General features: G+C 35.3%; 1 protein-coding gene across 1 annotated transcript; it reads left to right on the top strand.

Moving 5' to 3' along the window:
• Positions 1-17,706: 17,706 nt before the first annotated feature.
• Positions 17,707-18,474, top strand: LOC130966446 (uncharacterized). The gene is made up of 2 exons (XM_057891251.1): positions 17,707-18,210; positions 18,346-18,474. Exons 1-2 carry the CDS (start codon positions 17,707-17,709, stop codon positions 18,472-18,474), a joined length of 633 nt encoding a protein of 210 aa, XP_057747234.1.
• The last annotated feature ends 5,263 nt before the right edge of the window (positions 18,475-23,737 follow it).

A 23,737-nucleotide genomic window follows, 5' to 3' on the forward strand; every position in this document is an offset into this window, starting at 1 on the left:
TTTTCATAATATTAAATTTAAAATATTTGTTTATAGTACTAATTTTAATATTATTTTTAAACCTTAATAAACAAAATTCTCTTTATATAAAATAATAAAAATAGTTAAATTATTATAAAATTATTTTTTCATTTGTATTTACATTTTTAAATTGTAAGTTTTTTATAATAAATTTTTTTTATTTAAATGAGTTTATCAAATTATTGTTGATTATATATATATTTAAAAATTTAATATTTTAAATTTCACTAAATAATATAGTAGTTATTTTAAAATTTAAATATTTTAAATTTTTTAAAATTTTAATTTATATTGTTGTTTAATTTAAAATTAAAATAATATAAATTAAATTAAAGATATTTAGAAGTCGATTGGCTGAAGCTGTTTTCTTGTAAGTTCTTAACTAAGTGTTTAAGCTTTGGATGCGAGTTGTTGATGATGTTATGAAGATATGAATGATCTTCTGTCACATTTCTACAAAGGTATACTGCTAACAGCCTTAACACAAATTTTTTTTAATGATAGGTAATTAGTATTATTTTTCTATTTGTCCTACATTTATGTTATGACTCTTCATTAGTCCACTTTCACTATGTTAACTCCCTTTGAGTAAATTAATTAATCTCATCATTATCTATTACAAGAAACTTTGCTGATGATCATGACATAATGGTATATATTTAAAAAAAAATTCATCTAAAGACTAAACTAAAAGTGTTTATTGGTAATATATATATATTTTCTTCATCAAGTTATAGTTTTGTGAAAGTAAAGTCCTTTCGATGGCAATTATAGTGGAATATTAAATTTTTTTTGAGTTCTATCATATAAATTAAATAATAATATAAATTAAAATTTTAAAAAATTAAAATTTTAAAATAATTATTATATTATTTAATAAAATTTAAAATATTAAATTTTTAAATATATAATCAACAATAATTTGATAAACTCATTTAAAAAAAGTTTTACTATAAAAAACTTACAATTTAAAAATGCAAAACTTTAAAATATAAATGGCAAAATAATTTTTATAATAATTTAACTATTTTTATTATTTTATGTAAAGAGAATTTTATTTATTAAAGTCTAAAAATAATATTAAAATTAGTACTATAAAAAATATTTTAAATTTAATATTATGAAAAAATAAAAAAATTATATAAGGACTAATTTGATTAATTTTTTAAATTTTAGTGATGAAAATAACTTACGTTTGGACTTTCAGGGACTATTTTGATTATAAACATCTTTCTTACATATTAAGTGATATGTGGTGTGTTAGATGTCACTAACTTGACACGTCAACCGGTCATTTGGTGCCACGTCATCATCTAACTAACGGAAGGACCAATTTAACTTACGTTTTATCTTTTAAGAATTAATATGACTAAAAAAAATATTTGAAAACTAATTTAAAAAATTGGTAATCTTTTAAAAATAAATTTAGTTATTAACCTATTTTTCATATGCTAACAATAGAAAAGACAGGCCATATTTGTATGGCGTGGGTATGTTAAAGTGAATTAATTTTATTTGAATTATAATATTATTAAATGAAACAGTTAATATTTTTTTGTTAAATATATTAATAAACGGATATAAAAATTAGTCCTTTGTAAGCTTTTTAATTAATAAATAAAATAAATGTATTGTTTATATTGTTTGGATAATTACATAGTAAGTAATAGATATATTCATTATTATATTTTTACGTGCCCTTCTAACAATATTCAATGTATATGTAATTATGATTACTTATTTTGATTATAACTACGCTATGACATAGTTATCGTTTTTATTTTGATATATTTTGTAAATTGTACATAATATTACTTAATTAATTATTCATAAGATAAATGTAAATGTGAAAGACTTATGATTAGGGTTAAAGGTTTAGGTGTAACGATATATTATTACACACACATACATACATACATATATATCACATTTTTTTTATTTAACAAATATTTGTTGGATTTATCTCAAATAATTCTTTTGTAATTAAACTTATAATATTATAGAATCACTTATTTATTAAGGATTTATGCTTTATAGAACATTTTGAGATAGAGTTAAAATTTGAGAATTTAGTAATGGTATAAACTTAGTTACTAAATTTTATATTTAAGATGTATAAATTAATACCAATTTTCGTAAGTTTGTGTTTAATATTTATATTATGTTATTATAAAATTATTTATTTATCCAACAAATTAAGGTTTATTAATATTAAGATATTAAAAATTACTTCAAAAATATTCGGTATTTATGTACTTAATAGTCATATATCATTGTTGTGACCAATTGATTTGTTGATAGATCACTTCTTTTATTAATACAAATATAAGTTTAAATGTAATGCATACTATTCAGAAAACTGTTTAAAACTGTTTATCTATACATATTTATAGAATTACATAGTTACTTATTTAGCGCAAAATTAAGATATATAGTGTAAAGATATAATTAAAGCATTAAGTTTTAGGAAATATACATAATTTGTAAATATTTTAATTTTATGTTAAACTCAGTAAGACTAAGTTTGGATTGGTATAAAAAAAAAGTATTTTTAATTATTGTTTAAAAGAAATATTTTAATAGATAGAAATGATTTCACATTTGGATAGAGTTTATAAAAAAATTGATGTAACACCCTAACTACCAAAGCTCACGCTTCCGGCTGCGCAACTCTGATAGCTCGGACATTACGACGACACTTATACTATTTAATACTAAAATATGAGCCTGTTTAAAAACTTTAAACCGCAATACCATTCCCAAAAATACTTTCGCCATACAACGTACGTCCATACATACCATACAACTTACAGAAACTCATAAAGAGTACATCCATATATGTATACATACATATATATAAATAATATTACAAACATTATCCAGATACAATTCCTATCCCTCTCACAGAATATATCAAGATAAAGGCGATGGTACAAAAATAATAATCTAAAGCACTACAAAGCATCTCAATAACAAATAATTAAACTCTTCATAACTTCTGCGCCCAAATCCTGAAAGGGGAAAAATGTAGGGGGTGAGAACATCATCCTCGAAAGGGTTCTCAGTAGAGGGTTTTTGGGAATTACTGTAATAGGATACATGAAGATAAACCGTACCAGTGATTAATAACCATCTTATGCCTCTTTTCAAAAACAGCAGTTTACAAATAAAGTAAAGTCAGAAATCTTTTCTGAAAGAGGAACTGTTCAATTCTCAAAACATCAAAGCATTTCAAAAAGGTTCATCTATACTGAACCAAAATAACCTTTCATGTCTTATTCCAAACCAGAACCACAAAACCGAAATCAACCATCGGTCCATCTCATTCAACCATGGCCCTAGGCCCAAACAATCCAACCACAACCAATCCACCACAATCCAATAGAGTTCCAGATGCAAACACAAGTAGGAAGATGCAAACACAAACAAACAGTTATTGCAAGTAGAACAATTAGCAGTTAATCACATAGGCAAACCAAGTACAATATGCATACCCAAACAATGTCACATAGATGCATATGATGCATGCCTGTCCCTAGTGGCTGATGATATCATCTGTCGGTTATATAGCCAACCCGACACGTCCTGGTAGCTAACCATGGACAGAAACACCCATCGCGGAGCAAGTAAGTTTGAGCTACAACCCCCTTGCTACTACCCGCTCAACCCAGAGCCAGTGGAATAACCACTACTGCGGCTACTACCCAGGCGGGTGTTTAACAGCTCAACCTGGAGCGAGTGGAATCACCACTACTACCGCTACTACCCAGGCGTCACAGTCTCTAACCTGGAGCAAGTGGGACGAACCACAACCCTTGCTACTACCCAGGTATCTCAAGCATATATTCATTTAGTTCCAACCATGGATCAACATCCATCTCAGCCATCCGGCTTAAATTCATAATTCATAGTCAGCCATACGGCCCACAACTCATTCGGCAATCAGCCATAAAATAATATCATACACAACTATTCCGGCTCACGGTTCAATCCAGAACCAGCCAATATTTATAATCATACACAGCCTTTCCGGCCCATAACAAAAAAGCACTTCCATATTCAACATCATCAAATTCATAAAACCGGCATTTAAGCCATAAATCACTTTTCTCAAGCCATTTCACTTTGAGATCAAATTTCAACTCTTTTCAGTCTTGGCTTTAAAGGATCTCATTTCTCAAATCATCTCAGGCTCATAAGCCAAATTTTCTAAAAGTGAGTTCCCTTTTTAAAATAAAGCCACTCTCAACATTCTCTTTCCAAAACTTCCAAAACCATGGAAAGTTAAAGATTCATTTTGGGAACATTCAAAATCACCCATCCAACAATGGGATTTTATAACAAAAGTTTCTCGCCAGAGTCCCGAGTCTTTAGGGAAGGTCAACTTATATAAATTCCTTAAAATTCATTGAAACTCTTAAAATCATAGATTCTCGGTCCAAGTAAATAAAACTGAATTTACTATAAAACCGGCCATACAAAATCACAAGTTCCAACCCGGTCCAAAAATCAACTCATTTGAAACGGGACCGGTTCATTTGAATCAAACCACTTTCAGGTTTCTTTTTGGAACCCATTTTTCTAACTCTTCCAAAATGCCTCAAACTTAATTACTCAATCAAAAGTCTAGATTCTTTTAAAAATCACCGAAAGCTCCTTTTTATATTAAAACCAATATTAGAGCATCATTCTTTACTTCAGTGATTCAAACGGTAAAAATAGTTCATTTCTGAATAAGCCGAACTCAACGCATAAAGTTCATTAAATAAATTAAGCTTGAAAACATAAATATCCTCTTAATAAATCAATTAATACACTTCCTCAAAATCCAACCCTTTTTAAATAACTTTACAAACAAGAGTAGGATTTTTGTAGAAATTTCGACAGCACCTCCCCTAAAACTTGGACTTTTGCCACCCGGTTCGGGTCCCAACTAAACCATTTCTCATTCCTTTTCAACAGCTCAAAACCAGAAATCAATTCAAAGTAAGCTAAATCCAACAACTGCCTCAGTGGCATATCTCAAGGAAACCATTTCAAAATCAACTCAATATTAAGCGTTTTAACTCATTTCCAAAACTTTAAAGAAATGGCTCAATAATAAATCATTTGTCCAAAACCAAGTCAATTAAAGTAAACCAGGCTGAATTCAAAAGTACATTCGACTTTTCAAATCATCAAAACAATTAACTCAAACCAAATCAATCCTCAACGGATTAAACTCAGATTTCAAATCTTTAAAGAATCAACTTCAAAACATTACATTTCACAAGCCGTACAACAATTCAGTCAAATCAACATCCATAATCATTCGAGTCAATCAAATAATACATAAGGCAGATACAATCACCAAATACACAATATCTCGCATCAGTATCCATATGTAATAATTCCAATACATAAAACACAGTTTTTGGAAAGCACCCCTACCTCAAAACGCAATTCCATAATCCAAACGCCTCATCAAGTCCTTTCTGCCTCAACCCGAATTGACGGCAACCAAAACCCCAGCTCCCAGTCACATTTGCAACACTATTCGCAACATATAATAATCAGGACTCGATCTCACGTTACCAAAACTCATATTCATTAACCAAACACAACCAAACACTAACGCGAGGCTATTCGAGACATAATTTACTTACTGAACTAGCGAAACAAAGCAGTCGCAAACTCCGAGCACGACACGCAAGCATCGATACACCACCCTGTGACAAATAGCACCACAACACCTCAGCCTAAATTATCTGAGCAGCGACAAAAGGCTTCGCAAACCAAAACGCTTACCAAGATCGAGGAAGAATGGTTGAACCGAAACAGCGGCGATCTCTGAACCGGTTCGGCGGCAGCCCGGCAGCCACTTCAAGCGACAGCGGTGACCTGAACAACATGTAGGGACAATGAGGTTCCCAGAAACTCAACGGAAATGAGAACCAGCTTAAAATCCTTACCGACAAAGCCTTCCGGCGACGGCAGCGGCGTTTCCGACGGCAGCGGCATTTCCGGTGGCAGAGGTTTACCGGCACACCCCCATGAGTGGCGACAAGGCTCCCAACAGCAGTTGGGTGCAGCGGCAGAGACAGTTCCACCACGGTTCTCCTCCGGCGGGCTCTCCCTCTCTTCCTCGCGACAACACCGGCGACTGGGTGGCGCGATTCTTTCCCCCATCGCGGTCCTATCCCTCGCCTTAGATCTGCTCTGCGACAGCGCAGGGACGGCGGCGCGGCTAGGCTGGGTGCGGCTTCAGTGGCGATGGCGAGGCAGAACGGCGCGGTTCCCACCTCCTTCGCGACCTTCTCTCTCGCCTGAGTTCTGACCCGCGACGGCGTCGGATTCACGGGCAGCAGTGGCATCAAGGGTTTCCTTCATGCCTGCGAGGACGACGACGGCGAGGCGTGAGGCACGACGGCAAGGCGCGACGTAGTGGCGGCAACACTCTCCTCCCCCTGGCCTGCGTCAAGTCCTTCTTCCTCTCCTCCCCTTCTTCCGTTTATCCTACACCCCACTTCCCTTTCTGCTTCTATTGTTTTTCGTTCATGGAAAGAGAGATAGAAAACTGTGTGTAGTGGCTAGGATAGGGCTGCGCAGCTGCTGGGTTGTGGGGGAAGCTGCGCGTGTGTGTCTGCTTGGGAAAGAGGGGTTGCAGCTGCTGAGGGGAAGAAGAAAGGTGGCGGCTGCTGGGTATAGGGCTAGTGTTTCATTTTTGAAACTTAGGGTTAGGGGTACTTTTTGTAATTTCACTCAAAAATAGGGATAATATAGTAATTGAAACCCAAATTAAATCCAACACTAATTGTGTATAGAAAAATACTATTTGCTCATCAATTTTACAAATTATTTTCAATAAAATGCCCAAAACCGAAAATTATAAATAACATAATTAATTTCTCTATTTTTTTTAAAACAGCAGTATTAATATATCAAAATATTACTTATCTAATCCAAATCATATAAAATCCTTATTGTTTCATAACTATCAACCTTATACTTTAAATATAGAAAATAATCCAATAATTGTAAAATTAGATAATAATCATAACTTATCTCAAGTTTAATAAATCAAAACTTGCCTTAATTATCCTTAATAAAATAATCTCTGAAATTAAGGCTATAAATAACTATATGATTTGAGACTTGATCATAATAAGACTTTTCAAAGATTCTGGGTCTTACATTCTACTCACCTTATAAAAATTTTCGCCCTCGAAAATTGATATAAAATGAAAGAAATTCCATAACAGTTCACCCTTGAACACATTCAAGGAAGAAGCAAAAATATCTCAAAATATAATCATATATACGATTTTCAAATACTTTGATTGTCATAAGCATAAGGATGTAAAGGTAGGAGTGTGATTGCAAAGCAAACGTTACAAGGTAGGCTCAATGCAAAAGATAACATGGGTCAATCATGTGATAGAAGGGCAAAGTATCAAAGGCTATAAAATAGGATGGAGTTAAAACGACGTGCTTAACCTCCGCACACTAATCTCATATCAACCTCAAAGTTTCAACTTTCCAACTCCATCAAGCACTTTACAAACCCCAATTTCGATTATAAGCCTGACAACCACAAATCCGTTCGCAAGGAACAAAACGCCCACAACTCATACGTTGCACACCTACCGCCTCAACTTCCGTATACGCATCACGTCTTAGAGAACTAACGTATCGCGTTACTACGTCTACAAGTCGCACGTGATATCAAAACAATTCTCGAGTCTACTCAGAAGGATACAAGATTTAAAAAGGAGAGTCAAATGTCAAGGATAATACTCAAAGATTTGAGAGAATGTATCCAATTCTAAATAAACAAGGACACTCAAGCAATGAAGTTTGCTAGACTCAATTCGATTGACAACTTCAAGATAACCCTTGAATCAAGGAAATTCAATAGGATCAATAGGAAGGAGAATCAGCGCATTAGTTTGAAACAATTTCAAGATGAGTCGAAGAAATAAGAGGTTACAGAAAAGAATATCTCAGACCCAAGCCAAGCTCACAGAACTCAAGAGCATAATTACTATACTTTCGAATACATTGTTCTTAAAAGAATCGGAAACTTATAAAAATATCACTTCGTAGTCTGAAAGAGAAGTTAAACAACAAACATCCTTCAAGAGAGTAACAAAAGCATAAATGTGGCTTTACTTCAATACAATTTCATGTTGAAGTAGATTATGTAGAGTTTCAAAAACAAAATGCACACAACTTTGGCTAAGAGCTAAAATATTTCCTCAAATATTTTAGAAAGATAATTAGATGCACAACTTAACCAAAAGCAGTTCATAAAAACTCGGAAGTAATCAAATACTTGTTCATAATTCTCAAAATTTTATATTCAAACAAGTGTGTATAACATTTATAGCAAGTACAAAAGAGGAAGTTAAACTCTTTTTAGAAAAGAAACTCCGAAGTAAAAATTTGCTTACAATTTGGTAAAGGAATTAAGTGGTGCGTTACAAACGAATCGGTTTCCACTAAACAAGGAAACTTTTCAAAACCTCATTTAAAATAGCGAATGCCAACTTTAAGAACAATTTCGTCAAAGTCGAATAATGGTTTCACTCTCAATCAAGTAACAGGGAATAGATTCAGCTTAGAATTTCTTCAAAGAGAATTCAAAACTTCTTTAAAAATTCAAAACAAGACTCCAAAAGTATAGTTGAAATCACCATTTCAAAAGGATATTCAAGGATATTAGGATGTACTTGAAAAGGAGTCAAGCCAGACAAAAAAGGATCTTAAACCAAAGTTGTTCAAACAAGATTCACTAGGCATGAGTCATCAAACAAGCTTTCAATTGATCCAAAAGAATACAAAAGTCATAAGGAAAAGACAACTCAATCATTAGTAATTTCTCAAGGATAAATCTTTAACTAAAAACTCTCGTAGAGAAAATGAGAGAATAAACAATGCACTAATTTGAAACAAATCAAACTGACTCACATATGGATGAGATTCACAAGAAAGGACAAACCAAGATTAATGATAATTTCACAAGATGTAAAAGATTAGTTAAAAACAGAATTACGTATGACATTCATAGAGGTGAAAAGCTTAAGAAGAAACGAGTCCGTTCATAAGAAGAAAGCTATGAGTCCAACATTTTCAAAAGAACAATAATGGCATAAACCCTATAACATGCTGAATCAAACTCAATTCAAAATGAATTAAGTAAAGTTTATCAAACGAAAGTCAACCGGGATAAAAGCGAGAAATCCCCTTTCTTTCCAGAATTTTGAAAAACACCCCAAATACATAATCAAACGAAGATGTACATTGGAACTATAGTTAAATTACTAGAAAGTCAAACTGTAATTTTAAAGTAAATGAAGTTCCGTAAACCAGTAAAAGTACAGGCGAGGTATTAGAAATAAATAGTTGTCAAACTGTGTAAGAAATCTTCAAAGTTTCATATATATATATAAGTATACATCTATTCAACAGCAATTTTCATAAAAGTCTCAAAACTGGCTGTCATCACTGTCAAATAAGAGAAAAACCGAATCAACAATTTCTCTAAGAATGGACTCGAAATCCCGGAGTTAAAAATGCACAGCGCATTAGGACAAGTTCAAAGCCATATCGAAGAATACATGAATCAAGAAGAATTCAAAGAGAGGAAGATAGATGCAACAAGGATTTTAAGCAACCATATGCACTTAAGATCAAACAAGATTGCGTATGAATAGAGAAACAGAGCGGAAACATCAAATTACTTTTCAAGAGGAGTAGCAAACAAGAACTTCAAGTCAGGCTATGAAAGAACAGGTCGACTCGAACAAAATCCAAAACACACAACTGAATAGCCTCAAGAAATAGTTTCCAACGTTCCCAAAACCTGCGATTCGCTTTGCTCAAAACTCGCATATTATCTACGATAACCCATTAGTGCTTTCATGTATATAATTCACTAGTATTAAGCCGGCCAAACTTAATACCAAGAATTATGCAATGCAAGACTAACAGCGTTAATCAATAGATCGTCATGTGCATAAGGCTCTAATTCTCGTCATTCGACAAGACCTAATACATGACAAACGTTCAGAGTATGCAACTGAAGCATAATTGGTCCATTCCTCAGGCTCTACAGGAAGGACTGCTCTGATACCATAATGTAACACCCTAACTACCAAAGCTCACGCTTCCGGCTGCGCAACTCTGATAGCTCGGACATTACGACGACACTTATACTATTTAATACTAAAATATGAGCCTGTTTAAAAACTTTAAACCGCAATACCATTCCCAAAAATACTTTCGCCATACAACGTACGTCCATACATACCATACAACTTACAGAAACTCATAAAGAGTACATCCATATATGTATACATACATATATATAAATAATATTACAAACATTATCCAGATACAATTCCTATCCCTCTCACAGAATATATCAAGATAAAGGCGATGGTACAAAAATAATAATCTAAAGCACTACAAAGCATCTCAATAACAAATAATTAAACTCTTCATAACTTCTGCGCCCAAATCCTGAAAGGGGAAAAATGTAGGGGGTGAGAACATCATCCTCGAAAGGGTTCTCAGTAGAGGGTTTTTGGGAATTACTGTAATAGGATACATGAAGATAAACCGTACCAGTGATTAATAACCATCTTATGCCTCTTTTCAAAAACAGCAGTTTACAAATAAAGTAAAGTCAGAAATCTTTTCTGAAAGAGGAACTGTTCAATTCTCAAAACATCAAAGCATTTCAAAAAGGTTCATCTATACTGAACCAAAATAACCTTTCATGTCTTATTCCAAACCAGAACCACAAAACCGAAATCAACCATCGGTCCATCTCATTCAACCATGGCCCTAGGCCCAAACAATCCAACCACAATCCAATAGAGTTCCAGATGCAAACACAAGTAGGAAGATGCAAACACAAACAAACAGTTATTGCAAGTAGAACAATTAGCAGTTAATCACATAGGCAAACCAAGTACAATATGCATACCCAAACAATGTCACATAGATGCATATGATGCATGCCTGTCCCTAGTGGCTGATGATATCATCTGTCGGTTATATAGCCAACCCGACACGTCCTGGTAGCTAACCATGGATAGAAACACCCATCGCGGAGCAAGTAAGTTTGAGCTACAACCCCCTTGCTACTACCCGCTCAACCCAGAGCCAGTGGAATAACCACTACTGCGGCTACTACCCAGGCGGGTGTTTAACAGCTCAACCTGGAGCGAGTGGAATCACCACTACTACCGCTACTACCCAGGCGTCACAGTCTCTAACCTGGAGCAAGTGGGACGAACCACAACCCTTGCTACTACCCAGGTATCTCAAGCATATATTCATTTAGTTCCAACCATGGATCAACATCCATCTCAGCCATCCGGCTTAAATTCATAATTCATAGTCAGCCATACGACCCACAACTCATTCGGCAATCAGCCATAAAACAATATCATACACAACTATTCCGGCTCACGGTTCAATCCAGAACCAGCCAATATTCATAATCATACACAGCCTTTCCGGCCCATAACAAAAAAGCACTTCCATATTCAACATCATCAAATTCATAAAACCGGCATTTAAGCCATAAATCACTTTTCTCAAGCCATTTCACTTTGAGATCAAATTTCAACTCTTTTCAGTCTTGGCTTTAAAGGATCTCATTTCTCAAATCATCTCAGGCTCATAAGCCAAATTTTCTAAAAGTGAGTTCCCTTTTTAAAATAAAGCCACTCTCAACATTCTCTTTCCAAAACTTCCAAAACCATGGAAAGTTAAAGATTCATTTTGGGAACATTCAAAATCACCCATCCAACAATGGGATTTTATAACAAAAGTTTCTCGCCAGAGTCCCGAGTCTTTAGGGAAGGTCAACTTATATAAATTCCTTAAAATTCATTGAAACTCTTAAAATCATAGATTCTCGGTCCAAGTAAATAAAACTGAATTTACTATAAAACCGGCCATACAAAATCACAAGTTCCAACCCGGTCCAAAATCAACTCATTTGAAACGGGACCGGTTCATTTGAATCAAACCACTTTCAGGTTTCTTTTTGGAACCCATTTTTCTAACTCTTCCAAAATGCCTCAAACTTAATTACTCAATCAAAAGTCTAGATTCTTTTAAAAATCACCGAAAGCTCCTTTTTATATTAAAACCAATATTAGAGCATCATTCTTTACTTCAGTGATTCAAACGGTAAAAATAGTTCATTTCTGAATAAGCCGAACTCAACGCATAAAGTTCATTAAATAAATTAAGCTTGAAAACATAAATATCCTCTTAATAAATCAATTAATACAATTCCTCAAAATCCAACCCTTTTTAAATAACTTTACAAACAAGAGTAGGATTTTTGTAGAAATTTCGACAGCACCTCCCCTAAAACTTGGACTTTTGCCACCCGGTTCGGGTCCCAACTAAACCATTTCTCATTCCTTTTCAACAGCTCAAAACCAGAAATCAATTCAAAGTAAGCTAAATCCAACAACTGCCTCAGTGGCATATCTCAAGGAAACCATTTCAAAATCAACTCAATATTAAGCGTTTTAACTCATTTCCAAAACTTTAAAGAAATGGCTCAATAATAAATCATTTGTCCAAAACCAAGTCAATTAAAGTAAACCAGGCTGAATTCAAAAGTACATTCGACTTTTCAAATCATCAAAATAATTAACTCAAACCAAATCAATCCTCAACGGATTAAACTCAGATTTCAAATCTTTAAAGAATCAACTTCAAAACATTACATTTCACAAGCCGTACAACAATTCAGTCAAATCAACATCCATAATCATTCGAGTCAATCAAATAATACATAAGGCATATACAATCACCAAATACACAATATCTCGCATCAGTATCCATATGTAATAATTCCAATACATAAAACACAGTTTTTGGAAAGCGCCCCTACCTCAAAACGCAATTCCATAATCCAAACGCCTCATCAAGTCCTTTCTGCCTCAACCCGAATTGACGGCAACCAAAACCCCAGCTCCCAGCCACATTCGCAACACTATTCGCAACATATAATATTCAGGACTCTATCTCACGTTACCAAAACTCATATTCATTAACCAAACACAACCAAACACTAACGCGAGGCTATTCGAGACATAATTTACTTACTGAACTAGCGAAACAAAGCAGTCGCAAACTCCGAGCACGACACGCAAGCATCGATACACCACCCTGTGACAAATAGCACCACAACACCTCAGCCTAAATTATCTGAGCAGCGACAAAAGGCTTCGCAAACCAAAACGCTTACCAAGATCGAGGAAGAATGGTTGAACCGAAACAGCGGCGATCTCTGAACCGGTTCGGCGGCAGCCCGGCAGCCACTTCAAGCGACAGCGGTGACCTGAACAACATGTAGGGACAATGAGGTTCCCAGAAACTCAACGGAAATGAGAACCAGCTTAAAATCCTTACCGACAAAGCCTTCCGGCGACGGCAGCGGCGTTTCTGACGGCAGCGGCGTTTTCGGTGGCAGAGGTTTACCGGCACACCCCTATGAGTGGCGACAAGGCTCCCAACAGCAGTTGGGTGCAGCGGCAGAGACAGTTCCGCCACGGTTCTCCTCCGGCGGGCTCTCCCTCTCTTCCTCGCGACAACACCGGTGACTGGGTGGCGCGATTCTTTCCCCCATCGCGGTCCTATCCCTCGCCTTAGATCTGCTCTGCGACAGCGCAGGGACGGCGGCGCGGCTAGGCTGGGTGCGGCTTCAGTGGCGATGGCGAGGCAGAACGGCGCGGTTCCCACTCCTTCGCGACCTTCTCTCTCGCCTGAATTCTGACTCGCGACGGCGTCGGATTCACGGGCAGCAGTGGCATCAAGGGTTTCCTTCATGCCTGCGAGGACGACGACGGCGAGGCGTGAGGCACGACGGCAAGGCGCGACGTAGTGGCGGCAACACTCTCCTCCCCCTGGCCAACGTCAAGTCCTTCTTCCTCTCCTCCCCTTCTTCCGTTTATCCTACACCCCACTTCCCTTTCTGCTTCTATTGTTTTCCGTTCATGGAAAGAGAGATAGAAAACTGTGTGTAGTGGCTAGGATAGGGCTGCGCAGCTGCTGGGTTGTGGGGGAAGCTGCGCGTGTGTGTCTGCTTGGGAAAGAGGGGTTGCAGCTGCTGAGGGGAAGAAGAAAGGTGGCGGCTGCTGGGTATAGGGCTAGTGTTTCATTTTTGAAACTTAGGGTTAGGGGTACTTTTTGTAATTTCACTCAAAAATAGGGATAATATAGTAATTGAAACCCAAATTAAATCCAACACTAATTGTGTATAGAAAAATACTATTTGCTCATCAATTTTACAAATTATTTTCAATAAAATGCCCAAAACCGAAAATTATAAATAACATAATTAATTTCTCTATTTTTTTTTAAAACAGCAGTATTAATATATCAAAATATTACTTATCTAATCCAAATCATATAAAATCCTTATTGTTTCATAACTATCAACCTTATACTTTAAATATAGAAAATAATCCAATAATTGTAAAATTAGATAATAATCATAACTTATCTCAAGTTCAATAAATCAAAACTTGCCTTAATTATCCTTAATAAAATAATCTCTGAAATTAAGGCTATAAATAACTATATGATTTGAGACTTGATCATAATAATACTTTTCAAAGATTCTGGGTCTTACAATTGAAATATTGAACATGTTTTGCTCCATGTTCCTTCTAAGGTAGGGTACTATTGGCTTTTAAAAAAAATATTTTTCTTAATAAAAATACTTTTTTTTTAAGATGTATCAAAATGCATTTAAAATTTAATAATATTACTTCATTTTTTTATAAAAGGTAATTTCCTTGTAACACCCTAATGTTAAATAAGATTAAGCATTATTTGAATTATATTGGTTGTAGATATTCAAAATCTTACGAAATTTTTAAAATAATATGAAATCTTTGTATAAAATAATTTATATATGTAAAATTACTGAATTATTAATTTTTATTAGAATGGTTGCTAGTTGAAAAATATAAGTGGATCTAAAGGCACTAACATAAAAAAATGGACATGCTAACAAACAAGGGAGTTATGTCAAAAAAGATATATTACTTTATAAAAATAATGGAAGACCCCTTCCCCTTAAAGATGGTTTTTATCATTAAAGGTTGCGGACGATCTTTTCTTACCATACGATCATGTTGATTCGATCACCTTCTTTTACCGAAGGATCATATCGAGTATCTTGCATTTGGGGGTCACCTTTCCTTATCGAAGGATAATTCCCTCATTACTTTAATTCATGTAAGATTGTTATTATAATGCCTAATGCATATGAAGGAAAGAGACGTTATATCATGGCATATACTGCTAACACTTATATTAAAAAAACATTTAAAATATGACACAAGAATTAGCATAAAATCCCCTACCTCGAGTGAAGCTCCTATATGTATTCTGATGCAAATAAATGCGATTTGTTAGCGAAGAGAAACTTTTTTTATGACTTAGACTTTGTGTATATTTTGATGTATGTATGAATCGTTGACTGGATACAAAGAATTTCTATATTCTGTAGTTTGCATAATTCGAAAAGGATATCTTCTTGAACAATATATGAGTGGACGTTGTGAATACTTTGGCAGGATATTTAGAGTGAGAGTAAGGAAGTGAGAAGAGATAATGATTTTTCTTATAATGGAGAAAGTATATGAATGACGATTTATAGAGATAATAGATGGTAGAGAGGATAGGTTACCAAGAATACCTTGTATAGAGAAAAGAAAATAGAACGAGAAAGGAAGGACTCAAACAGCTCTTAGGTATGTACAGATTGTGTTAGGAAAATCTAATTTGCGTTTATGTGAAATGTCCACTCTGAATCATTACTTTGCAAGCCTTATAACATTTTCTACGTTTGAAATTTGCAAATAGCTATTAGACACAAATTTATAGATAATTGAGTTAGCTTTCAAACAAATCACAAACTAAGTTAATTAGATAATCACAGCTTGAGATATTTCTGAAATACTGTTAGTATATCAGGTTGGGTGATAACAGCGCGATTTTTTACTATGGACCTGTAGCAGATTTATCTACCTAATTTAATTTGAATTTGATTTTTTACTGAACGTAATGAATAAAAATAGTTTTTTTATCTTTTTATGTAAATAAATATAGAATTAATTATGACTATATCTTAAAAGGTTGTTTATTGTTGGTTAAAGATTTACTACTAGTAGTACTTTCATATGTATAAAATTTAAATTAGAATGGTTAGTTTTTCAAATGCAGTATGTCATAGTTTTATATTTTGTTTTGAAATTTTAAATCATAACCATTTTAATTAATTAAAAATAAATTATAAGTAATAAAAGAGTCATAAATAATGAAGGTATATTGTTAAAAGTAATACTAAATGAAAGAGTAACTAAGAGTATTAGAAAAATTGTAGAATAATTTTAGATTTTGAGATTATAAAATTTGCAGCAGCTTTTTTAATAATTTTTTTATTTTTGATTGTATTTATATGATAATTAATTTTTATGTTATTTTTGTTTTATTATTCTGATTTGTGATGTATGTTAATATTTTTTCAAATTCTTTTTTTTGGGTCGCATGGAATTTTTTTTCATTTACTACATTCTTTTTTACATTTGATTTTTAGGAAGCTTTTTGTTATTTTTATCTGACTTGGTTCATTTTTTCCCTAATTTTTATCTGGGTATGTGTAAGATTTTATTTTATTGTATTTCATTGGTGTTTAACCTTTAATTTAATAATTATCTACATTAATGCGTTAAAGTATTAGTTTAGACATAATTCTTTTTAAATATAAAATATATGTTGGTATTTTTGATATAATATTTTTAATTTGATGGGTAAATATTAATTTTATTATAGAATGAGTTAATAAGGTCTGTTCAAATATAGATAAGTGATAGGATTATGTGAAAAAAATTATTTGAGTTGCTATCTTTTTTTAATAACGGTCATCCAAAAGCGATTTTAAATACTATAAGTAATAAAACAATATTTGTTTTTCTATAATGCATTTTAAAATAAAAATGGGTAAATATAAATTACGCTAAAACAAATTTCGTGTTCACAACAATTAAGTTTCAAAAATGTATTTTATAAAAAGTCTCATTTATAAACTTTAATTCAAAGGCACACTTGGTAATTTATTTTAAGTTAAAAAGATTAAAAAGTTAATTTGATAAATAAATTCTTCCAATAACAATTGATCAAATAATAAAAGGGTACTAATCCCATATTTATGAAAGGGTCCGCTAAAAATTCCCAATATTCTAATATATATTAAGATACTAATATCTATCATTGAAATTCTTTGAACATAGTTTTGGCAAGGTGATTTTGGTAAAAGTGGAGTCTAGTAAGATGTCAAATCGCTGGCATTGGAAACTAGTAAGTTAGATTAATGGAAAGATAAGATGAGACATTTTGAAGTGACAATGCGTATTTTCATTGTATAGATAATTAGAGGCGAAATGATCATAGTAAGATGTCAAATCGCTGGCATTGGAAACTAGTAAGTTAGATTAATGGGAAGATAGGATGAGACGTTTTGAAGTGACAATACGTATTTTCACTGTATAGATAATTAGAGGCGAAAGGATCATTTAAGTTATGAAGGAAATTCTGATAAAAGGTGTTGTGTGTTGGTAAAAGGGTGTTTCTCCATTAAAAGCTTGCTTCGGTGGTTTAATGGAGTTAGGGAGATTTTCTTACTATGCTGTGAGAAAGGGATTCGTTCCTGGAGTATACGACAAATGGGAAGATTGCAGGAAGCAAGTTGAAGGTTTCAGTGGCAACGAATACAAAGGTTTTAATGTGCGGGCCGAGGCAGAGCAGTGGATGCGCGGTGAACCGTTAAGGAGAGACGGTAGTCGTTCAAGGCATAGGAGGATTGGGGGGTCTCAGTCACCAAAGCCCTCGTGGTTACTAGAGAGGGTTATTTTTTTCCCACTCAATGTCAACCAAAGAGGTAGCAGTAGCAGAGCCGACGGCAGTGGTGGCGACACAGTGGCGAGGAAACAGCAGTTAGGTTTTGTTCATGTTGAGGACATGGAATTGATGCTACTCCGAGCATGTTTATTCTTCGGTATCGGAGATCCTATGTATGTGCATCAGGAGACAGGATCAACGGAGAGTTGTGTCATGTTCGAGTATATGATCATTCTCCGTGATAAGTCATTGGGTCTGGATCTGGTAGCCTGCGAGCCCATAACGTCAAACATGCGTGGTGGTCAGTAAGAGGCATCGTTCATAATGTTGGAGAAGTTGTTGAATGCAACTGGTCATTCGATCCTTGACTACAACTATCGCATTTTGGATCGAATGTAGCAAAATGCTGAGGAAGCGGTTAGCAATGAGATTGATTCTCTTAGACAGCGAATCAAGAGGTTGGAGGAGGAGAAGGAGGACCTAATGAACCAGGTTGAAATGTTCAACGAGGTGTTGGACGATTCCTAGATCGTTTGCATTGCTATGGAGTCCACCCCAACAGTTGCTATGTAATTTACTTCCATTCTCTTTCTGGTCATCTTTGAGTTGGTTATTATATTGTTTACTTAGTAGTAGTAATGTTTATCTTGCTAGATTAGTTTATCTAATGTCATATCAGTGATAAGCCACTATTTTATGATATATTTTGGACTACATTTAGTGGGTTTTGTCAACTATTCTCACACATATTCATGTAAATTGTATGTTTTTCTTTTCCTTCCTAATTTTGTGCTATGATTGAAAACATGCTTCCTAAGCTTTAAAATTATTAATTTTTAATTCTCCCTTATTACCATTCAATGCCATGATGTGTTTGTTAAGTGCTTTCAAGTTTACAGAACATGAATGGCTTAAAGGATGAAGATGAAGCATGTTAAAGTGGAAAGAACACAAGAAACCAAAGCGTGCGCGTGACTTGAAGCGTTTTGTAGCGATGCTCGCGTGACCAACGCGTACGTGTGACAAGCACAGAAGTCCAGCGATGTGTACGCGTGGGCAATGCGTACGCATGACAGAGAGTCACGTGCCGCACTTATCAGAACTCGATGGGGATGATTTCTGGGCTGATTTGGACCCAATTTTAAGCCTAAAAACGCATACTAGAGGCAGGGGTGTAGCTGAGACTGAGGACACTTCCAATTTTCACTTAGTTTTAGTTTTAGCTTTGAATTTCAAAGAGAGAAATAGATATTTTATGTAACACCCTACCATACAGAGTCTTATGCTTAAGTCATAATTCAGAGATGGCAAGGTATTACAACCTCTAAAATAAAAATTTAGTACGTATAGTAGTATGAATGATGATTATAACTAGGAGCCTTTGAAGAAAAGGGGTACAATAAAAATCGTAACTCGAAAAGTGCAACACTCCGATCGGTAACGTAGCGAACAAGGATAAACTAACGCGAGATTATATATATACGAAAGAGTGTCAAAAACGGGAATATCAAAACTCAAAATTCAGTTGCGAAGATAACCGGTCCGAGCATAGCAATATATACATATAATAAGATAAGGAAACCCCAAAGGAAACCCAAAGGGACACAAATACAGAAAACCTATTCTCCAAAACCTCCTATAAGAGGAGTCATCACAGTTTGTATTATTTAATAGAGATAAAATTATCCAAGAGAAAACATAAAACCAAGACAGAGTCCCGAGAATAAAGGATCTTCGCTAATCCGGAAGTCTCCAGTATGCCTCAGCGAGAAACCTCACGTCCTGCATCTGAAAACCACAAAATCCGCATGGGTGAGAACCAGAGGTTCCCAGCATGGTAACAGTCCCCACATATATAACATGTAATATTAGAGGAAAGCCGAAGGCAATCCTAGATCTTCCTCTAGATAAATCAAAGCTTATAAACAAGCTAAACCATAAGTGGCAACTAACTAAAGATCCTTCAGTCTAACTAATACTTCCCTTTCCAATTCCTTCAGACCTCTCAACCACCAGCAAGAGTATAATATAGCAAACACAGTTATATCAAACAAGAGATATACAAATAGGAACAGATAAGGCATTTAGACAAGTAGCAAGTAATATGCAGTCAAATAGGCAGTCTCAAACAATTCACATAATATGCATATGATGAATGCCTGTCCCTAATGGCTGACGATATCATCTGTCGGTTATATAGCCAACTCGACAAGTCCTGGTAGCTAACCATTGGACTGTCCCTCTGTCGTGTCTCCCAAGCTCGAGTTATACTCAATATAATCGTGATCATAATCATTATCCATATCCATCACCTTCACTGGTGAATATTCACGGGGGCGAGCTCATCCGGGGCTTTCACAGTGTCCGGCCACCCTGACGACATAGGGTCAAAAGAGTGTCGAGTCTCCACCTGGAGCACGTGGTGGCTAGCCACTGCTTTCTTCCAAGGAAACTCGTGTCTCAGATAGTGGAAGTGCAGCATTCATAATTCATTCAACAGCATATATGTATTTATACTTAGCCATAATCATGGCTCCGCCATAACACGGCAATAATCCAGCCATCCGACTCACGGTTAAGTCTATAACCAGCCAATTCATAAACAAGTTGGCCCATCGGCTCATGGCACATACAGCACTTCCACCTCCATCCTCCGCATCTCATATAATCATCTTTGATCCTCATTGATCATCCATTTTTCCCTTGCTTCACTCGCAAGTTACCACATTCCCGAGCTCTTTTTCTCATTGCTAGGCATATCATAATGATTTAAGACACAAGTGGTGAGATTGGAGGCTTAGAAGTATGAAATTTGGCTTTTAAAACTCAAAAATTAACTTTGAAAAGCAAACAAGGCCACGCGTGCGCGTCTTTTACGCGGACGCGTGGGTTGAAAAACATCCAAACGACGTGTACGCATCAGCCACGCGTACGCGTGGGTGCGTTTGTTCCCCATGCACAAAATCGGCACAACTTTGGCACAACTCTCAGGAAAATGGCTGGGGAACCATTTCAGCACATTGACGCGTACGCGTGAGCCATGCGCACGCATAGATGGTATTTTCTGAAGAACGACACGCACGTGTCAAGCACGTCTACGCGTGGGTGGTCATTTTGCTAAAAATTTTTCTAAGTTAAAAGCTGCAGAATTTACAGGTTCAACCCCCAATCTTTTGACGGACATAAGTTCCTCATTTTAAATCGTTTTTCACCCGTTCTTCGAACGTCATGGACATCCCGAATCCAATTTTATTTCTAAACAAATTTGGCATAAAACGGGGATTCAGAGTCCATGTTATGTCCCATCAAAGTATGCCCATAAATCATATTTTCATACAAAACCACAAAGTGCCATTTTCAAAACAAGCCACTTTCAACTCTTTTCAAAATCAATTAAAACATGCCAATTTCATCCATTTTCTTTGAAATCAATCAAAATATACCAAATGCAACATCAAGCCTCCTCAACTCACACATTAACACTTTACCATAATTCACAAAAACACCATCCCATCATCTTAACCCACTTCACCCAAGTGGCTCAAACTCAAACACATTTACGTATCGTATACTCTCCCTCATGCCAATTTTTAACAACACCATTTCCAATTAACCATCATTGAACATAACCAAAATCATACTCACCATCAACATGATTTCACCCACAATTTAACCTCAATCAATCATCAAGCATATATCACAACATGCATATTGCTCATACATCATATCATCAAGGCATCAATAATCATAATCACATATATGACCACATCATATATCTCAACCATTCAACAACATCAACAATTCAATGCCTATCTTAGGGCCTCTAGCCTAAGTATTTTCCACCAAATTACATTTTAGATACGAGAAATCGAGACCATACCTTAGCAGATTTTCCAAACTCAACCGGAGCACTTCCAAACCACTTGTCCACAAGCTCTCTAGGTCTCAACACCTCCAAGAATAGATTTTTACCACCAAATCCCTTTTCAAGCTTTTTAAAGTCTCAATCAAGCTCCAATATTCACATATACACAACCTAAGCCACAATCACCATACCCATACATAACATCTCAATACCCAAACATCATAGAACAACAAATTACACTAGGGTTGAGAATCTTACCACACCCAAGGTCCAAGGAGACAAGATTAATTCTCTCATTCAAGAGAGTTGGGTCCTATAACATCAAAGAGTCCAAAATCTCAACATTTTGTCCATGAAACTCGAAAACAAGGGTTGGAATTTCGAAGAGAAAATCGTGGCTTACTGAAGAGCGGATAATTTATATGCTTTTTGGCATTGTTTTTAGATAGTTTTTAGTATAATCTAGCTATTTTTAGGGATGTTTTCATTAGTTTTTATGCTAAATTCACATTTCTGGACTTTACTACAAGTTTGTGTATTTTTCTGTGATTTCAGGTAATTTCTGGCTGAAATTGAGGGACCTGAGCAAAACTTTGATAAAAGGCTGACAAAGGACTGCTGATGTTGTTGGATTCTGACTTTCCTGCACTTGAAATAGATTTTTTTGAGCTACAGAACTCCAAATGGCGCTCTCTCAACGGCGTTGGAAAGTAGTCATCCAGAGCTTTCCAGCAATATATAATAGTCCATACTTTATTCAGGATTAGGCAACGCAAACTGGCGCTCAACGCCAGTTCTACGATGTATTCTGGAGTCAAACGCCAGAAACACGTCACAAACCAGAGTTGAACGCCAAAAACACGTTACAACTTGGCGTTCAACTCCAAAAGAAGCCTCTGCACGTGTAAAGCTCAAGCTCAGCCCAAGCACACACCAAGTAGGCCCCAGAAGTGGATTTCTGCATTAATTACTTACTTCTGTAAACCCTAGTAGCTAGTCTAGTATAAATAGGACATTTTACTATTGTATTAAGTGTCTTTTGACCACGTTACATCTTTGGTCTCGGTTTTATTCCATTATTCATCTTAGGAGACTATTGATCACGTTTTGGGGGCTGGCTATTCGGCCATGCCTGAACCTTCATCACTTATGTATTTTCAACGGTGGAGTTTCTACACACCATAGATTAAGGGTATGGAGCTCTGCTGTACCTCGAGTTTTAATGCAATTACTACCATCTTTTATTCAATTTCAATCTTATTTCTATTCTAAGATACTACTCGTACTTCAACCTGATGGATGTGATGATCCGTGACACTCATCATCATCCGTCCCTATGAACGCGTGCCTGACAACCACTTCCGTTCTACAAGCGAAAGCTAGAGTGTGTATCTCTTGGATTCCTGATGCACGACACATGGTTGCCCTCGCCTGACAACCGAGCCTTCCATTCCGTGAGATCAGAGTCTTCGTGGTATAAGCTAGAATTGATGGCGGCATTCATGAGAATCCGGAAAGTCTAAACCTTGTCTGTGGTATTCTGAGTAGGATTCCGGGATTGAATGACTGTGACGAGCTTTAAACTCGCGATTATTGGGCATGATGACAAACGCAAAAGAATAAAGGGATTCTATTCCGACATGATCGAGAACCGACAGATGATTAGCCGTGCCGTGACAGAGCATTTGGACCTTTTTCACTGAGAGGATGGGATGTAGCCATTGACAACGGTGATGCCCTACATACAGCTTGCCATGGAAAGGAGTGAGAAGGATTGGATGAAGGCAGTAGGAAAGCAGAGATTCAGAAGGAGCACATCATCTTCATACGCCTATCTGAAATTTCCATCGATGATCTACATAAGTATTTTTATCTTTATTTTCAGTTTATTTATTATTATTATTCGAAAACTCCATAACCATTTAT

The sequence above is a fragment of the Arachis stenosperma genome, chromosome 3 (assembly GCF_014773155.1).
Source record: "Arachis stenosperma cultivar V10309 chromosome 3, arast.V10309.gnm1.PFL2, whole genome shotgun sequence".
Lineage (NCBI taxonomy): Eukaryota > Viridiplantae > Streptophyta > Magnoliopsida > Fabales > Fabaceae > Arachis > Arachis stenosperma.

Bases quoted from the DNA above. Each gene is read 5' to 3' on its own strand.
- LOC130966446 (XM_057891251.1), top strand. From the start codon at position 17,707: ATGGAGTTAGGGAGATTTTCTTACTATGCTGTGAGAAAGGGATTCGTT. The intron at 18,211-18,345 runs GTAGCCTGCGAG...GATCGAATGTAG, and splicing joins AGTCATTGGGTCTGGATCTG to CAAAATGCTGAGGAAGCGGT.